The sequence below is a fragment of the Schistocerca serialis genome, chromosome 8 (assembly GCF_023864345.2).
Source record: "Schistocerca serialis cubense isolate TAMUIC-IGC-003099 chromosome 8, iqSchSeri2.2, whole genome shotgun sequence".
NCBI lineage: Eukaryota > Metazoa > Arthropoda > Insecta > Orthoptera > Acrididae > Schistocerca > Schistocerca serialis.
This window is the reverse complement of record NC_064645.1, coordinates 630,563,283-630,588,822: the sequence shown is the minus strand read 5'-3', so window position 1 is coordinate 630,588,822 and position 25,540 is coordinate 630,563,283. Positions and strand designations below refer to the sequence as shown.

Genomic DNA, 25,540 nt, shown 5'->3' with positions numbered 1-25,540 from the left:
ACATATATTTGTGTTGATATACAGTGAAATTCAGGGGTGATATATACTTTGGCTGAAGTGTGAACCACAAATGCTGATTTGTGATGAATTAAATTACACATGCAAAACACACGTACCACTAACTTATGAATATAGAGTTATGTAAGCATCCAAAAATTCTGAAACTAATCTATTTCTCACACAATTGTACAATGAAATTAGAGAAAGATTGATTTGAACACATAGGCTAACTGTCCTTAAAAATTTTAAAAGAGCACAATTTAGTTTAAGCCTACAATTGACAATAACAATACTAATTTATCACGGCACTCACAAGTGTTCAAAGTTTCACAATACATCACAGTGTAAAACATCTTTAAGTGTAAAACATCTTTAAGTAAGCTTATCATGCAGTTCCATATACTGCACAACCACATTCAAGTTAGGATTAAATAAATGCCTTGTAGAATTATACTAATCAAGATGTGTCAACTTCACAAGATCATTTCTTAAGGCCTTTTGAGATCTGATTTTTAACTTTTTTAAATGTGCAACTATGTAAATTATAGATCAGACCCAGAAATCTAATTCCGCTATTGAAATTTAAAATGTGAAGCATTAAAACGTGTCCAAAAGGCTTTCTCTGGTAAGAATTTAAAAGCTGTTCTTTTTCTCCAATGTTCCAATCTTTCAGCAGGCAGCTGAAGCTGATGAGGAGTCATGCTGAGATCGGAGAAAAAAGAAAAAATTGTGCAATTCTTCACAAATATAGAGCACTCGACTGGGCTCTTTTATGTTGATATTAAATGATTATGCTCTTGGAAAAAAATTAGTCACTACAGAAATTTGGAGTTAGGTAATGACATGTTTCATATGCCTGTCATCATTGATGATGTTGTGGCACAGACGAATAGCGAAATTCTGCATGACACACTGAAGTGTCAGAATATCGATGCTGTTTGTGACAGCCTAAATGGCTGTTTTCAGTTCAGCAATGGTTTTGGGGTTATTACTGTACATCTTGTTTTTAATAAAGCCCGACAAAAAGAGTCACACATGCTCAGATCCAGAGAATATGGCGGCCAATTGAGGCCCAGCCAGTGGCCTCTGGGTACACTGGAGCCAGAATGTAGTCCCCAAAATGTTCCTCCAGGACATCACTCTCCTGCTTCGATGGGGTTGAGCTCTGTATTGAATTAAACACATCTTGTCGAAATCAAGGTCACTTTGGATAATGGGAATGAATTCATCTTCCAAAACCTTCATGTACCGTTCAGTAGTCACCATGTCATCAAGGAATATCACACAAATTACTCTGTGACTGGATATTCCACACCACAGTCACCCATTGAGGTCAAAGAGACTTCTCAATTGCGAAATGAGGATTCTCAGTTCCCAAATTTGCTAATTTTGCTTATTGACGAACCGATCCAGCTGAAAGTGGGCTTCGTCGCTAAATCAAACCGTACTGTGCATATGAATTCCCATCATGCCCCGCAGCCAACTGTGCAGTTTGAATGTCCTAATGCAAACTGTTCAGAAGTTTTGATGATTTTATTTCATATAGTTCAATAACGGTCACTCTATATGTGTGTATTAATGTTCCAGAAAATATGTCTTACTCACCAGATGACCGACAATTTTACACAAAGATTGTGCTGCACTGGAACAAGTAAACTTTCAATATGACTGCATTTTTTGGGGACCATTCAAACAATCTGCTATGTAAAACTGAGTAGTCTCCATGCAATGGATCTGTACCCATAATAGCATATGTGTAATTGACAGGGAAAAATACTGGAGACTCTGTTTCAGCCCAGTTCTGCAAAATTTACCATCTGCCTTGTGTCTGGAAGTGCAAAAATGCAGTTGCACTGAAGGAAGCAATTCAATTTTCCATGACAACCAAGGAAATATAAGTTAAGCAGTGATTGCTAAAGCTATGATATTTCTTATTGTGGAGATACATGTTATGCTAGGATTGCAAAAATAGCGGAATCATCTACTAATGTTTCTAAAAGTGTTCTATAATTCTGTAATGAGTAAAGAGTCTGTACTCACATTCCAGCAGGGGGTGGTGAGGGGGTAGGGCAAATGACTTACCCACAGGACTCTTTCTTTTTGTGCTCTGTGCTGCTTTTCTACTGCTGACATATCATTGAGACTTCTAACACCGTCTGCCATACCTTATATTCCTTTAGATTATGTATCAGACTCTAGTTCGGGTAACAAGTCATATCTACTGATCATCTGAATTGACCGAAAAGAGGAAGAGGTAGCCTACTGCCACCCACCATGTACTTAGCTGTGCGAAACACTCTTCTACATCTGTGCACGGAAAGGTGAGGTCTCTCTAGTGTTCTATTCCTTTCTCTTGCTGTCCTCTTTCTTAGCCATTGCTCCTCCCGTATTTTCATCCCTTACTGTTTTATCTCACTTATTGCACTTAAGACAATGCATCACCCCAGTCAGACTGAAAACACTGTTTTGTGCCTGCTCTAAAAAAAAAGTAAGTGCACATGTTTGGTTGCTTAGGAAATGACCTATTTGTCTAATGCCCTCCTTTTTTATATCCCTCTTCTTCTCATAATGCCTTTTGGGAAGGGTAAAACTGAAAGTATGAAGTTTCATACTGTTTTCTGTTAATATTATTGTCTGTAACTGCTATGCTTCTCTGGTGATACAACTGCTGCAGCATCTTTATCACTCTTTCTTCATTGTGGGTCACACTGCATTTTTTTAACAAAATTTCACCAAATTGTTCATATTATGATGAATAATTTATTAATATAATTAATTTTTAAATTTTTTAACATAAATTACATAAAACAGGCTGTTTAGCACTGACAGAGATCACATACCTGAGATTTTGTTCCTGAAATTCCTAATTCGACCACTTCAAGGACATTTGTAAGGCTCTCTTTATCCTGTAGAAGATATGGGTGGGCAACAAGCCAAACTCCTGCACATTGGAACGCTGCCACAATTGCAGAATGTAAGTCCTTTGAGTGAGCAGGTGGTGGCCGACCACACTGGTGCATAATGTAGTCACAAAGCCATTTAACAGCACGTTTGCATTCTAATGCATCTGCCAACAATGAATAAGACAATGGTAACTACCACTAATTGTCTGCATGGATATTTATTTTAATAAGCTGTGCTATTGTAAAACTATAATTTAGCTCTGTGCAACTCTTTGTAGAACATATTATGTAAAGCAGAATTTTGCAAAAATACAATGTATAGTACGGCTAATTTTCCAAATAATGATAACATTACTTGGGGAAAATCATCATGAGCCACAGCTCTAGCAATAGCACCATCAAAGCAAAAAGAGGGTGCATGGGTTTCTACAAATGTTTTGCTGGGCTACTTGCATTTCAGTCCAAAGTCGCTGGAAAAAGAGTATTGTCTGCCACTGATAGAGTGCGTATTCATATTCCATATATTTTCAGTGAGTGACCAAATAGCTGACCACAGATAGGTAAAAGCCATTGTATCTCATATTCTGATACAGGCATGGACATATCATGCTTGATAAGTTTACATAATTTTCTGCATGTATCTACATTTTTACATGGTATGAGGTTACAGCTTCTCCCATGTAGCAGTTATTGTTTAGAGTATTCACAATTCTTAGGAAATAAAAGCTAATGATGCTCAACAGTGTCGTATACATTTACATGAGTCTTTGACATCCTAAAATGTAAACTGGAATACCGTCCAGTACTATTACTGCTCCAGGATTCAATGGGTGCATGAATACAGATGAAGGTCTTGCAACAGAACAATTATTTTGCCTTGGATTATAATCATAACCAGATATACAACAGAGAACATTATGGTGTGTCATATTTGATGAATTACAGATACAGTTGTGTGCAATGTCATTCATTAGCACCATATTGCAGTTAACTGCTTGTACTACAAAGTGCAAGCAGAAAGAAATTGCTAATACATAAGTTCATACTGATGATTAACTGTAGGCCAAGTGTATCACATTGCAGACAAGGTATGAGCACATGAACTTCGAATGCCCAAGCTCAAAGATCAAAAGATAGGCTTGTTCATTCAAAAATATTGTCAATATTGCTGTGTCACTTTTTACTGCAGCAGTTAAAGTGTTTATGCAACAGTCACCAGAGGCACTGTATTCCAGCATTGACAATTACATTTATTCTCTGACTTGATATTACCACATTCATTGATGTCAATAGCTCACTTAGTTACGTATTCATTACTCTTCAAAAGCACTGTTCCTACTCACATGTGACACTTCTCTTAACTGTGTTCTCCTCATGAGATTTTTTTTTTCCTGTGTCATACTAAATAAAGCTATTTTCCACAGTGCACAGAAGTTATAGTTCATGTGTCAAACAGGTTGAATATTACAACACACATATAGTGAAATTACTTGGATGGATCTTACCTTATCCTTCTTGATCTGGTGACCCTGACATGATTAGCCTGTGTGAACAGCACAGAAAATGCAAGAACTTCCATACAATTAGTTCACAAGATGACACATGAACCGACCATGACAATTCCTTCAGTGTCCAAACTTGCCATGTGACTGCCACTTTCTGGTTGCACAACCCTGCACTGTGGTTTGCACAAGCAACAGCATGTTTCCATTACACTGGAATACCTACAGATTCCATGAGGTTTGCCTTAGTGGTCAGACAACTGGATTGTCATTTTGCAACAGACATCAAGGCACCTCCTGTGATTAACTCCTATGAAAAAACTCAAGGCCACACTGATACGCAGAGTCTATGCCTCACAGAAAGAATGCATACACCAAGTTTCGACAGTGCCAGAAGACCTGCTCAGTACTTTGTGAGTCGCCTACCAACTGCATGCATATATTTCTCATATCCATGCTGTTTTATGGTTGGAACAGAAATAAATAGTTTCTTCTTATTTTTTCAGTTTTTTATGACTGGCATTTTATGACCTTTGACAAGAGTAGGCTATACAGATAAAGATTACTAGTGCTACATAATCGATAGCAACAGAAAAACCAGCAGAAAAATACAGACACATTATTGACATACCCCTCCCCCGTTTTTCCCTGTGCTTTCCTTTCTGGGATGGGGAAATCGCATTTACCTAGGCAGCTTAGTTGACACCATTTTACTGCATCACACAGTATTCATACACATTTGGAAGGTAAATATCCAATCCAAATGCATAAAACTTAATTTAACATATAAAAAGCTGTGAATTGATGACAGCTGATGAGTAATATTACAAACATTAACGAATATCAACAATATTATGAAAATGATAGATTGCTAACCACCATAAAGATGACATGTAGGGTTGTAGACAGGCACAACGAAAAGATTGTTACACTTTTAGCTTTTGGCCAGAGCCTTCTGCAGAAAAGAAAATTAACACACACACACACACACACACACACACACACACGCACACGCACACGCACACAAGCAAGCAAGCAACTTCACACACAGGATCGCTATCTCTGGCTGCTCTGGCCAGAACACATGGTGTCACATCTAATGTATGCAGCAATCCGGAGTGTGGGGCAGGGGAGGGGATAGCGCAGTAAGGGTGGGGAGAGAGGAGTCAGTGCTGCCTGGTGGACATACAGTGACTAGATTGGCAGCTTAGGCTCATCCCAGAATCTCTCTCCTGAATCCATTTCCCTCCTCACTCTTATGGCACTCTGCCCAACTACCTTAAAACTCACAAACCCAAGAATCCTGGACAACCCATTGTACATTGTAGCTGATTACTGTGCCCCCACTGAGAAAATTTAGGTTCTCACTGACCAATACATGAAATGTACTGCGTGAAATCTATCCTCCCACCTCAAAAATACCAAACCCTACTCATAATCATTCATGTTACTTCCCTATACACCAAAATCCCTCATTCCCAAGGCCTTGTCGCAACTAAAAACACTACCTCTCCCAATGCCCTTCAGACTCAAGATCCACTGTCTCATTCCTCATATACCTTACTAATGTTATCCTAACTCACAACTTCTCCTTTGAGGGGAAGGTATACAAGCAAATCTGCGGCACAGTCATGGACACCCACATGGCATCCTTCTACGCCAACCTGTTTATGGTCCACTAAAGGAAACCTTCCTCAGCTCCAAAAGCCCCAAACCTCTAGTCTGGTTCAGGTTCACTGATCTAGACTATCCTGTTTCCTTCACAACCTAAACAGCTCCTCTCCTATCCTCCAGGTGCCAGAGTGCCATCTTCCAGGGGATTGATCTTCTCTTCTATGAAGGCTCCTTCCACACTTCTGTCCACATTAAGCCCACCAGCCACTAACAGTACCTGCATTTCAAAAAAGCTGTCATCCTTTCCACATCAAAAAATCCATCCCATACAGCCTGGCCACCCGGGAACAGCATATCTGCAGTGACACGAACTCCCTTGCCTAGTACGACCCCTCAGATCTAGTCCAGAAGTTAAATTTCCTGTGCCATATCCCCCCTCCACCCCCCCCCCCCCCAACCCCACCCAAGAACCAGGTACAAGGAAGCACCCCCTTTGTCATCTAATATCACCAAGGGCTGGAATAACTGAACCACATTCTCTGTTGGAGTTTTGATTATTTGAAATGAGGAACATCCTATTCAACATCCATCCCACCCCTCCTAAATTGGTGTCCCATGGCCCACCCAACCTCCACAGCATTTTACTCCATAGCAACGCAATCTCAGTCCCAACCCCTTGCCATAGCGATCATATACCCGTGCCCAATCCACCCACTCAGCACTTCCTATTCCAGTCCTGTCACAGGCTTATCCTTCCCCAATAGATCTTCGGCTACCCGCAAAAGCAGCCATATCATATACCAGCTCTTCTACAATCACTGCTGAACTTTTTATATTGGTATGATTACCAACCAGCTGTCCACCAGGATGAATAGCCACCGCCAAACTGTGGTGCGTCCACCAGCTTTTCTGAACTGTGCTTCCCAAACATTTTACCCAACAGTTTCCACCCCTGCCCTACATCTCCTCCCAATTCACATGCCCTCATCCTCATAGTGTGCCACTCTCTGCCAAAGCATACACCAGCCATTTTCCCCTTCTCTCCCCCTCTTCCTTTGCCCTCCCTTTTCTCCCACTTCCCTCCCTCTCCCACAGCCTCACGATGCTGCACCTGGCAGCCTTTTCTGGCTACATCTAGTCCCTCCACACTCTGCCAGGCAGTGCTGACTCCTTTTACCCCATCCATACCATACTGTCCCTCCCCTTTCCATGTCCCACTCTGGATTGCTGCTTGCCCTTGATGTGACACCACCGTATTCTGCCAGAGCGGCCAGAGATAGTGGTCATATGTGGGTGAAATATGCCTGCTTCTGTGAATGTGTGTGTGTTTTTTCTTTTCTTTTCTTATGAAGGCTCTGACCAAAAGATAAATGTGTAACAGTATTTCCATTGTGCCTGTCTGCAGCTCAACAAGTCATTTCTATGGTGAGTAGCAATCTAGGCTTTTTACAATATTGTTGGTATTCCTACCACGACTTTCCATTGCTAAAAATATTAGACAATGTGAGCTTCAGTTATCTTAAAATAACCAAGGGAAGAAGATTACACACAGAGTGCAATGATATCATCGAGCCAAGAATGTGTTTTTAAGAAGAATGTTTGCAGTTGTTACAATGACAAAAAATATGTAAACCTGAAGAATGCAAGGTCAATGTGCTGAAAATGAACACTGAGGCTTGTGGTATGAAAGTACTGGTGGGTAAAGATTCACCTTTGCTCTGTCACCTTCTTACTTTCACACCACTCTAGTGTTAGTCAAAGCGAAAGAGTGCAAGAAGAACGGAAAAAAGTGGTAACTACACAACACTTATCAATTTAATACATTTATGCTGAATTTTTCATATGTTTCTACTCTTACCTGTGAGTTTTCTAGCTGCATGCAACAAATAAAATAATAATTTACTAAACACAACTAAAAATACTAACTGAAAACACATTCTATGAAAACCACACTAACTTGCAGATTTTTAAATTTTGCTAGACATATGTAAGGATGGATTGAAAAGTTTCTAACTTGACTACAAAATAACACGCTTTCAGATAAATCTCTTCACTTGTGAAGTAAAACAGAAAGTGGTGATAATATAATATTACTGGATAGATAAAAAAGCACATAAGGGATAAGAATATTTCCAACAGCAATAAGAAAAGATTAGGTAAGATAATGGTTGAATCAGTGCTATGCTATGGATCATAACTATGGATCTTAAATGCAGATCTCAAAAGAAGACTAATAATTATGGAAATGGATTATTTGCATAGGAGTGCCAGAATATCAAGAATCGAAAGGAAAACTAATGATAAAGTAAGAGCAAGAATGAAGGCAAATGATACAGTGATAGATAGAATTGAAAGAAAATCATTAAAATGGTGTGGATGCCAGATCATCGGAGGCCAAGGTGGTTTTGAATGGAAACTATCCAGCACACGTAAGTGCAGAAGACAATGATGTTCTTGGACAGACCATATAAATGGAGTAATGGAACACTGCAGCATTGACAAGGAAGATGCGCTGGATAAAGAGGCTTGGCAGAGGATGACAGGAATACAACAACATGTTGTTATTAATTATCTTTGTATTGATTAAGCCTATAATAATAATAATAGATAAAAAAAGCTACTCACCAAGCAGCAGCAGGAAAAAACACATAAAAGTTACAAAAATGTACAAGCTTTCTGAGCCAGTGGCTTCTTCTTCTGGCACAAGGGATGAAAGGAAAGGAAGAGAGATGAAGGAGAATGACTGGTGAGATGTAGGAAATGGGAAGAGTTACAGAAAAGTCATCCAGAACTGAGAGTAATGGAAGACTTACCAAATGGGATGAGAAGGTAAGACGGAACCACTGCTGAACAGATAATTCATTTCATTCGCCAACAAGTGGATCTCCCTCATCTTGAGTTGTGAGGAACCAGCCCTTAGAGAGGAATTAATAGTTCTGAAAGCTAGGATAAATTTCTGTACATTTATGTCTATCTCTCATCAGTATTAAAAATTCTTGCTTCCTGGAAGTACTAGCCAGCAAATCTGTCTCATAGCATTAGTCACACATAAAGTAAAGGAAACGCAACGACTCAGCTATAGCTGACTGCTGTGTGGCACAAAGAAACAGGCAACAGAAAACAGTATTCACACTAGCTTTTGGGCTCCTGTTCTTTTCTCTAGCACCAGTACAGAAATTCACACACACAACCACAAAGACATCCGAATGCACACACCTGCAGTTGCATTGAGACAGATTGTTGATTACTGATTATAAAGAGAAGATGCCTAGAGAGATGGGTGTGGGGAAGGTGTAAGGTACAAGACTTGTCCCATACATCTACTTATCACCTCCTCCTGCTGCAGTACAGTCACATGCATTTCCTACTCTATAAAAGGCAGGGTCACATTTCAAAGCAGTCATTTTATATATCAACTCTGCCCCAATTACTGTGCAGCATCCTATGTGGAAAAACTGTGGTAAAATACAATTTTGGCTGTTCACTTCCCGACCATGGTTCGTATCACTACAAAAATGACCTCAATAGCTGTTTCACTATGCAAGTCATTTGGATAGTCCCTTCCAGTTTCTCAGATCTATACAGGTGGGAATTGTCTCTCTCTTGCAGTTTCACAATCCTTCTGCCCTAAACCTCTGCTAACCTGTTTCACACTGCCTCACCTTCTCTCTTACATTCTCTCTCCTGTCCGCACCACTCCTCCATCACCCAGATCATGTACTGTCTTCTCCTACCACCCTTCCCTCTCCCCTCCTTCCCCCTCCAACCTCCAACCAATGCGGGCACACTCTCCCTCTCTCTACCTTCCACTGCTTTCCTTTCTCCCCTCCCTTCACCTTTTTACCTTTCATATGTTCTACCCTAAGAACTCCCTTCATCTTGTTGTGCAGCTGCTGAGTGACCTGTCAAAAGGCTTGCTTCCCACTATCCGACTACCACGTCCTTGCCTCACCCATCTTTCCATACCCTCTCTCCACTGCCATCTACCCAGGTAACTTCTCTCAATAATCAATCAATATTCAACAGGCAGTCCTGCTGCAGCCGTGGGTGTGTACATTTGGGATGTTGTGTGTGTCAATATGTGTACTTTTTCTAGAGAAAGAGAAAGAGCTCAAAAGCTAGTGTGAATACTGTTTTTTTGGCTGCATGTTTCTATGTACCGCCAATCAGTCAGCTACAGGTGACTGGTTGCCTTTCCATTATTTGAATTATAATGCCATCCAGGAATTGTCATTGTTTCCTCTGTTTTGAGTGTTTCAGGCAGCTAAGAATCCAGATAGTTGTTACAACGGGGTTTGTGAAGAACAATAATAACTGCATGACTGAAATTACATGTGAAGTAATGTGGTGTGATTGGAATGGTATCAGAGTGTGAGAGTGAGTGAGTGAGTGAGAGAGAGAGAGAGAGAGAGAGAGAGAGAGAGAGAGAGAGAGACAGAGAGAGAGAGTGTTTCATTGTATTAGTTCGTAGTTGACACTAGAATTTGTTATCTAAATTCTGTATAACCCTTGAAAGTGTCTTGTACATACATTGTTATCACTGTTGTTGTTCATTGAGAAACCCTCACTTTTTCACTGTTTTTGCATTAAAAGTCCATGTCTCATTGCCGTAAATCAAAACTAATAACATGTACTGACTATAAAGTCTCCTTTACTGACACATTGAAATCTTTGTTTTGAAAGTACCATTATTTAGTTGAGCAAATGTGCTTCTAGATATTTTTCTCTTCTATTTGTTTCTTTTGCTGTCTATGCTGTCATTACCCTGAGATACCCTAAATATAAAAATTCAACTAGTTGTACGAGTTCATGGTTAATATAGCCTATTTTACTTTTGGTGTTTTGATTATATTTTAATTTAGTCTTATTACATTTGATTTCAGCCTTACTTTTAAATTTTCTGTATTACGTTTTTCGATTAATTGTACTTCCACCATGTGCTTAGAGACGTACTGTACTGTACTGTACAATGTCACCAGCAAAATAAAGAGGGTTCAGGTAAGTTTCATGAATGAGTTAATTGCAGACCATCTGTGTTAATTAGACTAGAAACTTTTCAATTCACATTCATAGGTTTACAATAATCTACACACTGACAGAAGTAAAAATTACTGACAACAGAAAAACTACAGTAGTACTTATGTTGACAATGACGCTACTGAAAACCACGAACATTAAATCATGCAATAGAGTTTATACTGTCTCATTTCAAAAAGTATTTGAATTCAAATAAATGCTAACACAACATATGAGTTTCTAATTTCTTCTACCATACACATTTCTAAGTAATTACACAGAAAGAAAATCAGAAAGAAATCAGTGCATGATTGCAAAACATCTCACACATTTAGAATCCAAGAAAAGTAACAGAAATTCTGACTTAATATAGATATGCTGTTCATTATTAAAGAACACAAACAATAACAGAAGAGTGGTACATCATTATATTCAAGGCCTACCACACACACATCACACAGCATTCTGCTAGCCAGTATTATAGAAGGGCATAGTGGACAAATACGAAGTGTGTGATGGTTTGAGGTGCCATTGGATACATGTGATCTTTAGTGCGAACGGCAATCAAAACAATCTGTGAAATTTTAAAGCCAAATGTACTATCCCTTTTTCAACCAGTTCCACATGCCATATTTCTGTAAAGCAATACCAGTCACTTGTCGCAAGGAATCTGAAAGCCTTCTAAGAATAACAGACACAACTGTAGAATGACAGGCACATCTAATCACCTGGCCTACACATCTGTCTGACATTTCACGCACTGAATATACACTCCTGGAAATGGAAAAAAGAACACATTGACACCGGTGTGTCAGACCCACCATACTTGCTCCGGACACTGCGAGAGGGCTGTACAAGCAATGATCACACGCACGGCACAGCGGACACACGAGGAACCGCGGTGTTGGCCGTCGAATGGCGCTAGCTACGCAGCATTTGTGCACCGCCGCCGTCAGTGTCAGCCAGTTTGCCGTGGCATACGGAGCTCCATCGCAGTCTTTAACACTGGTAGCATGCCGCGACAGCATGGACGTGAACCGTATGTGCAGTTGACGGACTTTGAGCGAGGGCGTATAGTGGGCATGCGGGAGGCCGGGTGGACGTACCGCCGAATTGCTCAACACGTGGGGCGTGAGGTCTCCACAGTACATCGATGTTGTCGCCAGTGGTCGGCGGAAGGTGCACGTGCCCGTCGACCTGGGACCGGACCGCAGCGACGCACGGATGCACGCCAAGACCATAGGATCCTACGCAGTGCCATAGGGGACCGCACCGCCACTTCCCAGCAAATTAGGGACACTGTTGCTCCTGGGGTATCGGCGAGGACCATTCGCAACCGTCGCCACGAAGCTGGGCTATGGTCCCGCACACCGTTAGGCCGTCTTCCGCTCACGCCCCAACATCGTGCAGCCCGCCTCCAGTGGTGTCGCGACAGGCGTGAATGGAGGGACGAATGGAGACGTGTCGTCTTCAGCGATGAGAGTCGCTTCTGCCTTGGTGCCAATGATGGTCGTATGCGTGTTTGGCGCCGTGCAGGTGAGCGCCACAATCAGGACTGCATACGACCGAGGCACACAGGGCCAACACCCGGCATCATGGTGTGGGGAGCGATCTCCTACACTGACCGTACACCACTGGTGATCGTCGAGGGGACACTGAATAGTGCACGGTACATCCAAACCGTCATCGAACCCATCGTTCTACCATTCCTAGACCGGCAAGGGAACTTGCTGTTCCAACAGGACAATGCACGTCCGCATGTATCCCGTGCCACCCAACGCGCTCTAGAAGGTGTAAGTCAACTACCCTGGCCAGCAAGATCTCCGGATCTGTCCCCCATTGAGCATGTTTGGGACTGGATGAAGCGTCGTCTCACGCGGTCTGCACGTCCAGCACGAACGCTGGTCCAACTGAGGCGCCAGGTGGAAATGGCATGGCAAGCCGTTCCACAGGACTACATCCAGCATCTCTACGATCGTCTCCATGGGATAATAGCAGCCTGCATTGCTGCGAAAGGTGGATATACACTGTACTAGTGCCGACATTGTGCATGCTCTGTTGCCTGTGTCTATGTGCCTGTGGTTCTGTCAGTGTGATCATGTGATGTATCTGACCCCAGGAATGTGTCAATAAAGTTTCCCCTTCCTGGGACAATGAATTCATGGTGTTCTTATTTCAATTTCCAGGAGTGTATATGGTGAAGGGTTTTTCTAACAGATGGTGTTGATTTTTTGTAATGTTTTTGTAATCCCTCTCTCTCTGCATATATTTCACACTTGTTTGTCAGCGTCTTTGATAACACTATTTCCAAAGTGAATTCAAATTGTATTAAAATTAGCACAGCAGAATGCCTCGTATCTTACCTGTAGTTGTTGGCAATGCAGTTTATCTATATTTACTACATCTATGCTCCGCAAGCGGTGTATGTCAGAGGGTACTTTGTGGACCACTGTCACTTCCCCCTTTTTGTCTACCAGATGTGAATGGTTTGTGGGAAGAATGGTTGCTGATAAGCCTCAGTGTGAGCTTCAGTCTCTCTAATCTCATCTTCATGGGTTTTTTTTTTTTTTTTTGCGATATAGGAGATGTAATCAAAAAGTAATGGGAATTTTTGTTTTTCCTGAACACTCTTATTTATTCATCAACATCAACTTTCCCTTCAAAGTAATTACCCTCAGATATAACACACTTGTGCCAGTGCTTATTCCAATCTTGGAAGAAATTGTGGATCTCATTTTTTGCTATGGTGTTCAGGTCCTCCAACATTTTTTTTTTTTTTTTTTTTTTTTTTTTTTTTTTTTTTTTTTTAAAAAAATCATTTCATGGTTCTCTTCAACACTGGGAACAGAAAGAAATCTCAGGGGGCCATGCCTGGCAAATACGATGGCTGAGGTGACATAATAATAATAATAATAATAATAATAATAATTATTATTATTATTATTTTTTTTTTTTTTTTTTTGCCAAAAAATCATTAACAAGTGCTGACGTATAAGTGGGAACATTATTGTGATGGAATTTCCACAACTAGTTTTGCCACAATTCTGGTTGTTTTCTTAGGATTGCTTTATGCAAATGGTACATAACTTCCAGATGGTACTCCTTATTGATCTTGTGACCATGAGATAGGTACTCACATTGAACTAACTCACTGGAACTGAAAAAAAAAACAGTGAAAAGAACCTTTATATGTGTTCAAACTTATTGAATTTTTTTGGTCATGGCTCTTCAGGTACGCTATATCATCAGAAGTATCCAGACACCTAGCTGAAAATTACTTACAAATTTGTGACGCCCTCCATCGTTAATGCTGCAATTTAATATGGTGTTGGCCCACCCATAGCCTTCATGACGGCTTCCACTTTCGCAGGCAAACATTCAATCAGGTGTTGGAAGGTTTCTTGGGGAATGGCAGCCCATTCTTCACGGAGTACTACACTGAGGAGAGGTATTGATGTTGGTTGGTGAGGCCTGGCACGAAGTCTACGTTCCAAAACATCCCAGAGTGTTCTATAGGATTCACGTCAGGACTCTATGCAGGCCAGTCCATTACAAGGATGTTATTGTCGTGTAACCACTCTGCCATAGGCTGTGCATTGTGAACAGGTGCTCAGTCATGTTGAAAGATGCAACTGCCATCCCCAAATTGTTCTTCAACAGTGGGAAGTAAGAAGGTGCTTCAAACATCAATGTAGGCCTTTGCTGTGATAGTGCCACACAAAACAACAAGAGGTGCAAACCCCCGCCATGAAAAACATGATCACACTATAATACCACTGCCTCCGAATTTTACTGTTGGCACTACACATGCTGACAGACAACATTCACCGGGCATTCGCCATACCATCACTCTGCCATCGGATCGCCACGTTGTGTACCATGATTTGTCACTCCACACAACTTTTTACCATGGTTCAATCATCCGATGATTATGCTCCTTACAGGAAGGGAGGTGTTGTTTGGCATTTGCCAGCATGATGTGTGGCTTATGAGCAGTTACTCAACCACGAAATCCCAGTTTTCTCACCTTCCGCCTAACTGTCAGAGTACTTGCAGTGGATCCTGATGCAGTTTGGAATTCCTGTGTGATGGTCTGGATAGATGTCTGCCTATTACACATTATAACCCTCTTCAACTGTTGGCGGTCTCTGTCAGTCAACAGACAAAGTTGGCCTGTACACTTTTGTGCTGTACATGTCCCTTCACATTTCCACTTCACTATCACATCAGAAACAGTGAACATAGAGATGTTTATGAGTGTGGAAATCTCATGTACAGATGTATGACAGAAGTGACACCCCATCACCTGACCACATGTGAAGTCCGTGAGTTCTGCAGAGCGCTCCACTCTGCTCTCTCACGATGTCTAATGACTACTGAGGTTGCTGATGTGCAGTACCTGGCAGTACGTGGCAGCACAATGCACCTAATATGAAAAACGTATGTTTTTTGGGGGTGTCCGGATACTTTTGATCACATAGTGTAGTGTCCAATGGGGCAAATGGACCTCGGTTTTGATGTCATATCTGTATACCCATGTTTTGTTGCCTGTTGTAACCTTCCGCAGAAGTTGTGGATCGTTGTTGACTTCAATTAGCAATTCTTGAGCAATGACTATGTGACATCATTTTTGGCTGCAATTCAACGATTTTGGAACAAACTTTTCTGCTAGGTGCTTCATGCCCACAACACCCATAAAAATTGTTCATCCATAAAAATTGCTTGGCATGGGACACTCCACAACATGTGTAACATTTTCAATTGTCAACACTAAACTAAATATTAAAAAGCTGAAGATGCAAAAATACATCAGGAACTTACGTACCAACAAGATAAAACAATTAAGAACTAGATGTATGAAGCCCCCTATCAAGAAGCACTGTCTTATCGTAGCACTGTCCGTGTAGGTGGGAGGGCTTGTGTGCTCTGAGGAAACTGAGAGTCAGATGGTAGTAGTGTAGCTACTGACAGGTCTAACCTAGCTGGGCAGGTCCCAGCAGAGGAATCACAATGACCCATCTTATACCCTACATGTCCTGTTCCGTACTCTTCCCTCAGTTACCATTCCTTCCTCTAATTAACTTTTGCACCATTGCTTTGTTGTTAGTCTCAAGAGGGATGAAAGCTAAGGGAGAAAACCCTGAAAGAAAATCAGGAGTGAGGCTCCAAGAGTGGCTGGAAGGCACACTACATCCCTTCCCAGCAGCTTCTGCAACCGAATTGATACCAAATGTACTGGCTTGCCTTTCCATTGGGCGCTATCATTTAGGCTGAGAGGGAGACATTGATGATTAAGTGACTTATGTATCTTTGTATTTATTGCTCAGGCATGTAGCATTCTGGAGAGGACACCTCAGGAAAGTCGAAGGACATCAGCACAAGACAGGAAGAGGCAGTTACCAGTTATAAGCTCTGTCTGATTGGCCTTAAGACTCGAGCACCAGGGGCCACTTTCGACAGTGGGAGAGACCATTGCATCTCATTGGACAGTTACCACCTGCCTCAAGCTGGGCAGCTGAAGCCAGAAATGTGCCGCCCTGCCACTACCTACCTGCTACAGAGGGTGTGTGGAACTTAGAAGTAATCTCCAGCAAGTAAGTTGATATAGTACACCTAAAAACAAAATAAATAAATCAAATAAATAAATCATTTCCTACTGCCACCTGGACTGTTAGGCCATGTGTCCAAAGTACATTGACAATACCTAATTGGTTGATTTCATTTTTAAGACTGCTATAATTGACAGAGAGCTCCATTGCTTGAATTTGGGCATTGTGTGTCTGCAGGAGACACGGCTTCCAGACCCAGGCTCTATCAGAGAGGCAAACTGCATATTCCTCTGACAGGGGTGGTCTGAAGACAAGTCAAAATTTCCCGGCATATAATTTGCAGTTAAAAACACCTTCTTGAACTATATAGTGTCATCATCTGGTGGGACAGAGTGGATTCTTATTTTACAATGTGCTCTTCAAGTGGCACTGTAATCCGAAATGTGTATATTCCTACTTTATCTTCCGGCATGGAAGAGAAGGGCCTGTTTTATGATTTACTCAGTGACAGAATATCCAAAGTATCTGGATCCGAGTCACTACATATTCTAAGGGACTTCAATACTCGAGTTGTATCAGATAACAACATGTGACTGACTTTCCTGGGTCACCACGGAGTAGGAAAAATGGATAAAAGTGGCAGGAGACTGCTGGAAGTCTGCTCCTTTTATAGACTGTGCATTACAAACACATAATTTCAACTTAAGGATTGACACAAGGTGTCCCAGAGACATCCCTGCTCTCATCAGTGACATCAACTTGATTTTGTCATAGCTAGGCATTCAGACCTCAAAAATGTCCAACTGACAAGAAGCTATCATGGTGCTGACTGACACATTGACCATGCTCTGGAGGCATGCACAATGAAGCTCACCCCTACAAAATATCACCACACCAAACCAAGAGGTCATCACAGAAAAACCCATGTCATGTTCATGACTCACAACGGAAACCAGAATTTGTCAGCAATTTTGAAAGTGCTTTACTAGGAAACAGAGAAGCAGAAAGGAATATTGATAACAAATGGCTACAGCTGTCTGGTGTCATCTACAACTCAGCAGTATTGGCCTATGGAATAAAAGAAGATAGAAACAAGGACTGGTATGAGCAAACTTTGGAAGAGATGGAGCCAGTATTGAGGCTAAATGGAAAGCCTTGCTTCCTTACAAAAGAAATCCAAATGGAAGATCTCAGGAAGACTTGCTAGATGCAAAGAATGGTGCAAAGCAAACATCCACGAGATGTGCAAATAACTAATGTCTGAATTTACGTGCAGGTATTCAGAAAGCAACCAATTCTGGGGACACTAAGGCAACATATGATAGAATTGAGAAAGCAATTGGTGGTGGTGGTGATGGATATTTTAGGATAGGTGCACAACAGGAAGGTCTTCAGCATCTGTGCAAAAACAGTTTGAGATGAGTGTCAGAAAAGGAATCCTAATAGAAGTTTAAAACAGCAGGGAAACTGAAAGGAACACAATGTGGGAAACTACGTATGTATCCACATGAACGCACAAAATTAAATATCATTCCAATATTAAAACACTAACAAACAGGAAGAAAATGGTACAGGGAATTAAAACAATATAGCAGATGGACATGGCTGACTGACTGCAAGAATACAAAAAGAGGAGCCAGCCACTCTGCAGCACACTAAAATCTCCAGCCTAAGGGCTTAGGCCAGAGTCCTAACACATCACAAAACTTTAAAACTTTAGTTACACCCGTCTCATCAGTTAAAATAGTGAGCAGATCCACATCGATATTTACACATTTACTGCAGCCCTTCCATCACGGTATAAAATACACTCTGTTAAAATGAGATGTATCAAGATTTCCGCATCACAAGCATCACAAAACCGGGGATCCTCTCACCATAGTAAGAAGCCACGTGTAAGAAGGCAGTGCCCAATTCAAAGATGTGTGAGTGTCATTTTGTCCCACCCGAGTAACCAGCAAGAGGAATGTAGTTGACTTCACCAACAGCAAATTATTATCTGTCACCACCAGCCATTCTTCACCTTTCACACCTACATGAATTTCCTATATAGTGCAGAAACAACAGCCTGCGAGGGAATAAGGCACTGTGTCACATCCTGTCCACTGCAGGCCTCCTTGGTAGCCCAATCGTCCTGTTCATTTCTCCATATCCCTATATGCCTTGGCACCCAGCAGAATGACACCTGCCATCCCTGCCACTGGAGCAACTATAGTTGGTCATATATCAGCTGGGCCAACTTCCCAACTGGGTACAGACCCTGTAATGATTGTAAGGCAATAAGGAATCAGAGCAGATGAGAAACCGTTTGCCCTGAATATGTCATATCTGCTCCAGTGCCTTGACACAGAGGCCCACTGAGAAAATGGTATACTTATCACAAAAGCAAATCATGGTGACATGGTTGGGGAACACGACTGAGCAGCCAAGGGAATATCCTTGTTTGATGCCATCAGTGTACACTACTGTGAAACTGTGATGAATATCTAAAGTGTTAAAAAAAAAACAGAGATTGAAATGTAAAATCTGACATACTATCTTTCTTGAAATTGGTCAAGTCTAAAATAAGTCTGGGCCTACAGACGAGCCAAGGTGGAAGTCTGCTCCAACGGCGATGTAAAATATTAAGACCAACTACACCCATCTCTAAAAGGCAATCCTGTGCACGAACCCCATAGCAACTCATTGCCCGTTGCTGGTTATGAAAAAGCTTTTCCATTGGAGGCACCGAGCGAGGTGGCGCAGTGTTAGCACACTGGACTCGCATTTGGGAGGACGACGGTTCAATCCTGTCTCCGGCCATCCTGATTTAGGTTTTCCGTGATTTCCCTAAATCGTTTCAGACAAATGCCAGGATGGTTCCTTTGAAAGGGCACGGCCGATTTCCTTCCCAATCCTTCCCTAACCCGAGCTTGCGCTCCGTCTCTAATGACCTCGTTGTCGACGGGACGTTAAACACTAACCACCACCACCACCACCATTGGAGGCTGAGCAAGGGTATGGATACAAGTGCGTATGGTGTGAACAGAGTTTTATATCCCTGGTGCACCATAAGTAGCCATAGCCTGATTTGAAGTGGCAGTTCACCAGCCTGGGGCTTGTTTGGAATGCCCCAATGGCAAACCAATTCTCCCCCACGGTGCCTGTCCAACATCTTTACATAAGAATGTCTCGCAGACCCATACACCATGCACCCATAATCTAAGTGAGATCACACAAATATGCCATAAAACCGGAGCAGACAAGTTCTGTCTGCTCCCTATATACTCTGGCTAAGGCATTTTAAAATACTTAGAGCCTTAGGGGACCATTTTTTCAGGTTCTTAAGATGTGGCAACCATGTAGACGTAATACTGTTAATACACTATGTGATCAAAAGTATCTGGACACCCCCAGAAAACATATGTTTTTCATATTAGGTGCATTTTGCTGCCACCTAATATGTGTAGTGCCAACAGTAGAATTCGGAGGCAGTGGTGTTACGGTGTGGTCGTGCTTTTCATGGAGGGGGCTTGCACCCCTAGTTGTTTTGCATGGCACTATCACAGCACAAGCCTACATTGATGTTTTAAGCATCTTCTTGCTTCCCACTGCTGAAGAGCAATCCTGGGATGGTGACTGCATCTTTCAACACGATCGAGCACCTGTTCATAATGCATGAACTGTGGCGGAGTGGCTACATGACTATAACATCCCAGTAATGGACTGGCCTGCACAGAGTCCTGACCTGAATCCTATAGAACACTTCTGGGATGTTTTGGAATGCTGACTTCGTGCCAGGCTTCACCAACCTACATCGATACTTCTCCTCAGTGCAGCACTCCATGAGGAATGGACTGCCATTCTGCAAGAAGCCTTCCAGCACCTGATTGAATGTATGTCTACAAGAGTGGAAGCTGTCAATCAAGGCTCTGGGTGGGCCAGCGCCATATTGAATTCTAGCATTATCGATGCAGGGTACCACGAACTTGTAAGTCATTTTCAGCCAAGTGTCCAGATATTTTTGATCACATAGTGTAGCTATGGCAAAGACAGTCACACTTCTAACACTACCTTGAGGGACACCATTCTCCTGCTCAAAGTGCTCAGACACGACATCACTGACTGAGTAGCAAAAATACTATGGGGAGAGAAATAACTGAACACAAACGGGAGTACTTAAAAAAAAAAAATCATCATGAAGCTGCTCAAGGACAACATACCTCCAAGTAGGTCTTCTCGATGTCAAAAAATATACCTAGAAGGTGATACCGGTGCATGAAAGCCTGTTGTGTAGCCACTTCGAGGAGAATCAGGTTACCAAAGGTGGAACGATACCACCTGAAACCACACTGAAAGTGAGTAAGCAGCTGCCTGGAGTCTGAGATCCAGACAAGGCAGCAGCTGAACATCCACTCCAAGGTCTCTCCCATGCAGCTAGTGAGAGCAACATTACAATAACCACTTGGGCATCTATAGTCTTTCCCAGGTTTTAATAGAGGAATTAAAATTACCACACACCACGAGTCAGGAAAGTGACCTGATGTTCAAATGGCATTAAAAAGTACAAGGAGGATATCTTTATTATGCCTTGTGAGGTGCCGCAGCATACTGTAATGGATTCTGTTGTGACCGGAGGATGTGTCACGAATGCCAACAATGCAGAATGCAGCTCCCACATGGAAAATAGGCAGTTGTAATCTCCATCAGAGGTGGACCAAAAGTCCAAACTGCTCCTCTCAGCAACTGCTCTATGGCGCTGGAAACCTGGATCCTGACTGGTGATTGCATAATCTGGACCGGATTAGTCTGGAGAATGCTGTTACCCGTTACAACAGCCATGGGGCACCTCCCTCATCTCCCAGAAATTCTTCTGACTGTCTCCAATACAACTGAACTCTTCACAGAATGATTAATGGTGCTCAGGAACTGTTTCCATGACTACTTCTTGCTCTCCCAAATGATCCAGTGGCACTTTTCCCTTGCCATCTGAAAGACTGTAAGATTTTCTGCAGTTGGCTGACAGTTGAAACTACACTGAGTTACACACGTAGTCCTCACTGCAGAGTAGCATTTGTCACTCCACCAAGGGACACATTGCCTCTTCAGATGTCCCGTGGACTGTGGAATGGAGGATGCTTCAGCTGTGCATTGAATCATTTTGGTAATATGACCCACCCACACCTCAGCATTGGCACGATGTTCAAACTAGGCCAGCTGGCTATATAAAGCGTCCAGTCTGCTCTACTGAATACACATCGTGGTAGTTTCCTTTCAGGCTCCACTCCATCTGGCAGGTGAATCCAGATCAGGAAGTGATCATTTCCATGCAAATCATTGACCACTTCCCACTGAGCAGTGTGAACAAGAGCTGGGAGAGCAAAGTGAGAGACTGATGGCAGAGAATGACCCAGTTTGCAGTGCTGTACATGATGACATTAGAAGCCTCTCAATTGTCCTACCCCTGGGGCAGGTAGCTGCAAAGCCCCAAAGCACCACAGAGGATGTGAAGGGGCAGGGGAGCTGTGTAATAAGGTCAGTTAGGGCCTCTTTGTAGAGCACATCATGTGGGTAAATGGAAAATATTGTTGACAATGTATGTGCACTGATATGGCAATTGCTTGTAAATTTGTTCTAAGGGTGTGAGGCAGCGAGGAGTGGTAGTTGTTAGTAATGAAAATACATACATCTCCTCTAGCTCTCTTACACTCAGGTCACCCTTTCTGTGAAGCACATAGCCTCATAGCTCAGGGGTGTACAATTGATTGAAATTAGTCCATCTAGAGACACAGTCACAGTGGTCTACCCTGAGATAATAGGCAAACTTCCTCCACGTATGTCCTCAACCCCTGGAAGTTCCACTTTAGTATGGGAGCCATTTCACTGGTGTGGCTATAATTTACCCCTATCTTCACACTGCAAAGGTGAAACACATGTAGAGAGAGGGGGAGGGGAGGGGAGGGGAGGGGCTGCCTGGATCCGAGGCATCTAACTCCTTGATGTCCTCCTCATCAGTCAGACATGAAATAATGATGTCTGACAGCTTTCGGGACAACTTTTGATCCGAACGTTGTGATCCTTTCCCTGTGCCCTGTTCCTTCGAGGATGAGGGGGGAAGGGGGCATTGAGAGGCACTCTGCTTGTCGTGTGCCTTCCTGACATTCACTGCGGAACTGTTGCTGATCTTTTATGTGGCAGCTACTTGGACTGCTTTATTCTTACCTGCTTTGCCTCAAGATGCACATATGCAAGATCAGGTGCTGGTGGTGGATAACTGTACACTAGATGTCATCTGCATCAAAGTGTTGACCTTAGGAACATGTTTCTGTGCCATAGAAGCATAAGAAGTGGTAAAGACCGGAGGTTCATCACCTTATATTCCTTTTTGGCTTCCGCATAGGGGATCCACTTGGTGACTTTTAGTTCCTGAATTTTTCATTCCTCTGCAAAAACAGGCAGTCTTGGCTCCAGACTGAGTGGCTCCCAGAGCAATTAACACCAACTGCTTGAACTGGGCAGTCAGTCCCAGCTTTATGGGCTGGCTTTCCTCATTTCCCACAGGTTGCTTCATCCCCACAACTCATCAATGTGTGACCAAAATGCTGGAATTTGTAGCACCACATAGGGTTAGGTACATACGGCCTAACCCTAAGTCGCACAAAATCTGGCATGTTGTTTTCAGGCAGCATTGGACAATTGAAGGTCTCCCAGTTTCTCCATTATTCCTATGCATCCTTTGTCCTTTGTCCACTATCCCCCATGATGCCCATTCCTGTTTAAGTTTGGCAATGTCAATGTTCATAATGTCACAGCATGCGACCACACCCTTGCTGGAATTAAGGGAGTTATGCAATTCAACAGTTACATTATATTACTGAATTTTCCTGAATTCCTAAGTAGTTCCACATGCTTTGCCCTGTTAGTCTCAAACAGTAGGCAGTCATTCCTCAGCTGCTTTACAGCCTTCTGGCTACCAGCAAGTCCTTCCAAGGCTTTATGGATATGGAAGGGGGACACTTTTTCAAACACCCCCTCCTTCCTCATAATCACCAAAAACACATTTTGATTTATGACTCCTTGAGCCCTGTTACTATAGTTCAGCTGATTCTGATTATCAGGAGGGCTAGCCTCTCTCATTCGTTAGGAGGATTGGGTGTGGGTACTCCCAGGTGGTACACCCTTCCTGCTGGTAGGAGAAGAAGAAGATTTCAAGGGCTCCATCTTGGTCCCACGAACAGCTGGGGAAATAAGGGTCCACTCAGATGGAGCCTCACATGCCTGAGTAAGCCTCAAACAACTGAATTGTGGCAGGTTCCCCATAGGGTGCCTGCTGACGACCATTCCACCTCAATAGCCATGTATCTCATCAGTACCCAGCACACCCTGAGACTGAGGTTTACTTTTTATAGAGGTTTATTCCAGCCTCACAATCCAGGCAGTCAAGCCAAGATACCTGTTCCCTAAGACACACAACTTTCCACTGCCGCGCTGCATGGTGGTTGCTGAAGCATGCTCAGAACTTATGGTGATACAAGACTGACAGCACTTACCAGTCCCTTGGGTCACCAAGCCCATACTCAGAAATGAATGATGAGCCCCTGAGGGTGAAAGCAACTGGTACAACTGTTAGAAAACAGCTCCTCTGAATTACAAGACAGGCAAAGTCATTACTAATAAAGGCAAGCAAATGGAATGCTGGTTTGAATACTGTCTTGCATTGTATGCAGCTGAGAATGAAGTTAGCAGGAATCCACAAGACACCATCAAACAAATGCCAGTTATGGAAGAGCTAGATGCAATGCCTACTATGGAGGAACTCAGTAAAGCAATAGGCTCTCTTGCTAATGCAAAGGCTCCAGGTGAAGATGGGGTCCCTGCAGAGGTTATGAAGTCTGGCTGTCCTTCTCAAATGCCTACAGTTACTTCTCACAACCAGCTAGGAAGAAGGTTGCATTCCTCTGAATATGCGGAGTTTGAATATTGTTACTATGTGTAAACAGGAAATGGACGGAAATGACTGCAACAATTACCAAGACATTTCAATGCTAAGTTTAGCTGGGAAGGCATATGCAACAATCATCCTAATGCAATTACAAATCCTAGCTTCCAGAATCTACTCAGAATCCCAACGCAGCTTCAGACCTGGCTGATCAACCACGGATATGATCTTCTCTCTATGACAGCTACAAGAGAAGTGCTTCGTGCAGCAGAGGCAACTTTATATTGCTTTTATTGATCTTGTTAAAGTATTTGATTTACTGAGCTGAAAATGTGCTCTTCAAGGTCCTGCAGACAATTGGACGTCCACCTAAACTACTACAAATAACAGTCTCTTTCCACGAGAAAGCACAAGCTACAATCTGCTTCAATGATACATCATTGTAACATTACCCATTTATAGTGGTGTGAAGCAGGTGTGTATGTTGGTACTTACTCTATTTGGAGTCTTCTTTTCCCTTCTGCTGAGATTTGTCTTTGAGACTGTGGGGAGGGAGTGTACGAGGGGGTACCAAAACAAAAGCTGTATAATATGTATCAAACAGTTTACAAAACAACCTTATCTCCTTAAAGTACTCTCCATTACAACAAATACATTTGTCCCACCAGTGTTTCCACTGATAGAAAATTTTTTTGTAGTCATGTTTAGAAATGGCTGACAGCTCCTCTCTCATTTTCTTCTTGATGTCTTCAATGTCATCAAATCGGTGTACTTTAATGCCCCTTTTCATGTGTGGAAATAAGAAAAAGTCACAGTGTCATGTCAGGTGAGTAAGGTGTGTGGAGCAGCAGAATGATGCCACTTTAGCCAAAAATTGCCTTAACAGAGATGGCTGTGTGTGCAGGTGTGTTGTCATGGTGGCAGAACCCGTCTTCTGTATGCCACAAATTGGGTCTTTCTTGACAAACACTGTTGTGTCATCTTCTTAAAACTTCCAAATAAAAGGTTTGGTTGATGGTCTGTCCTGAGGGAACAAAC

General features: G+C 42.4%; 1 protein-coding gene across 6 annotated transcripts in view; it reads right to left on the bottom strand.

The window, feature by feature from the left end:
• Positions 1–25,540, bottom strand: part of LOC126417188 (ral GTPase-activating protein subunit beta) — a 395,509-nt gene that overhangs the window by 142,245 nt on the left and 227,724 nt on the right. For all 6 annotated transcript variants that reach the window (XM_050085090.1, XM_050085092.1, XM_050085093.1 and 3 more), the window contains one exon: positions 2,841–3,067. In XM_050085090.1, coding sequence (XP_049941047.1) covers positions 2,841–3,067 — 227 coding nt within the window. The remainder of the gene's footprint in view (positions 1–2,840; positions 3,068–25,540) is intronic.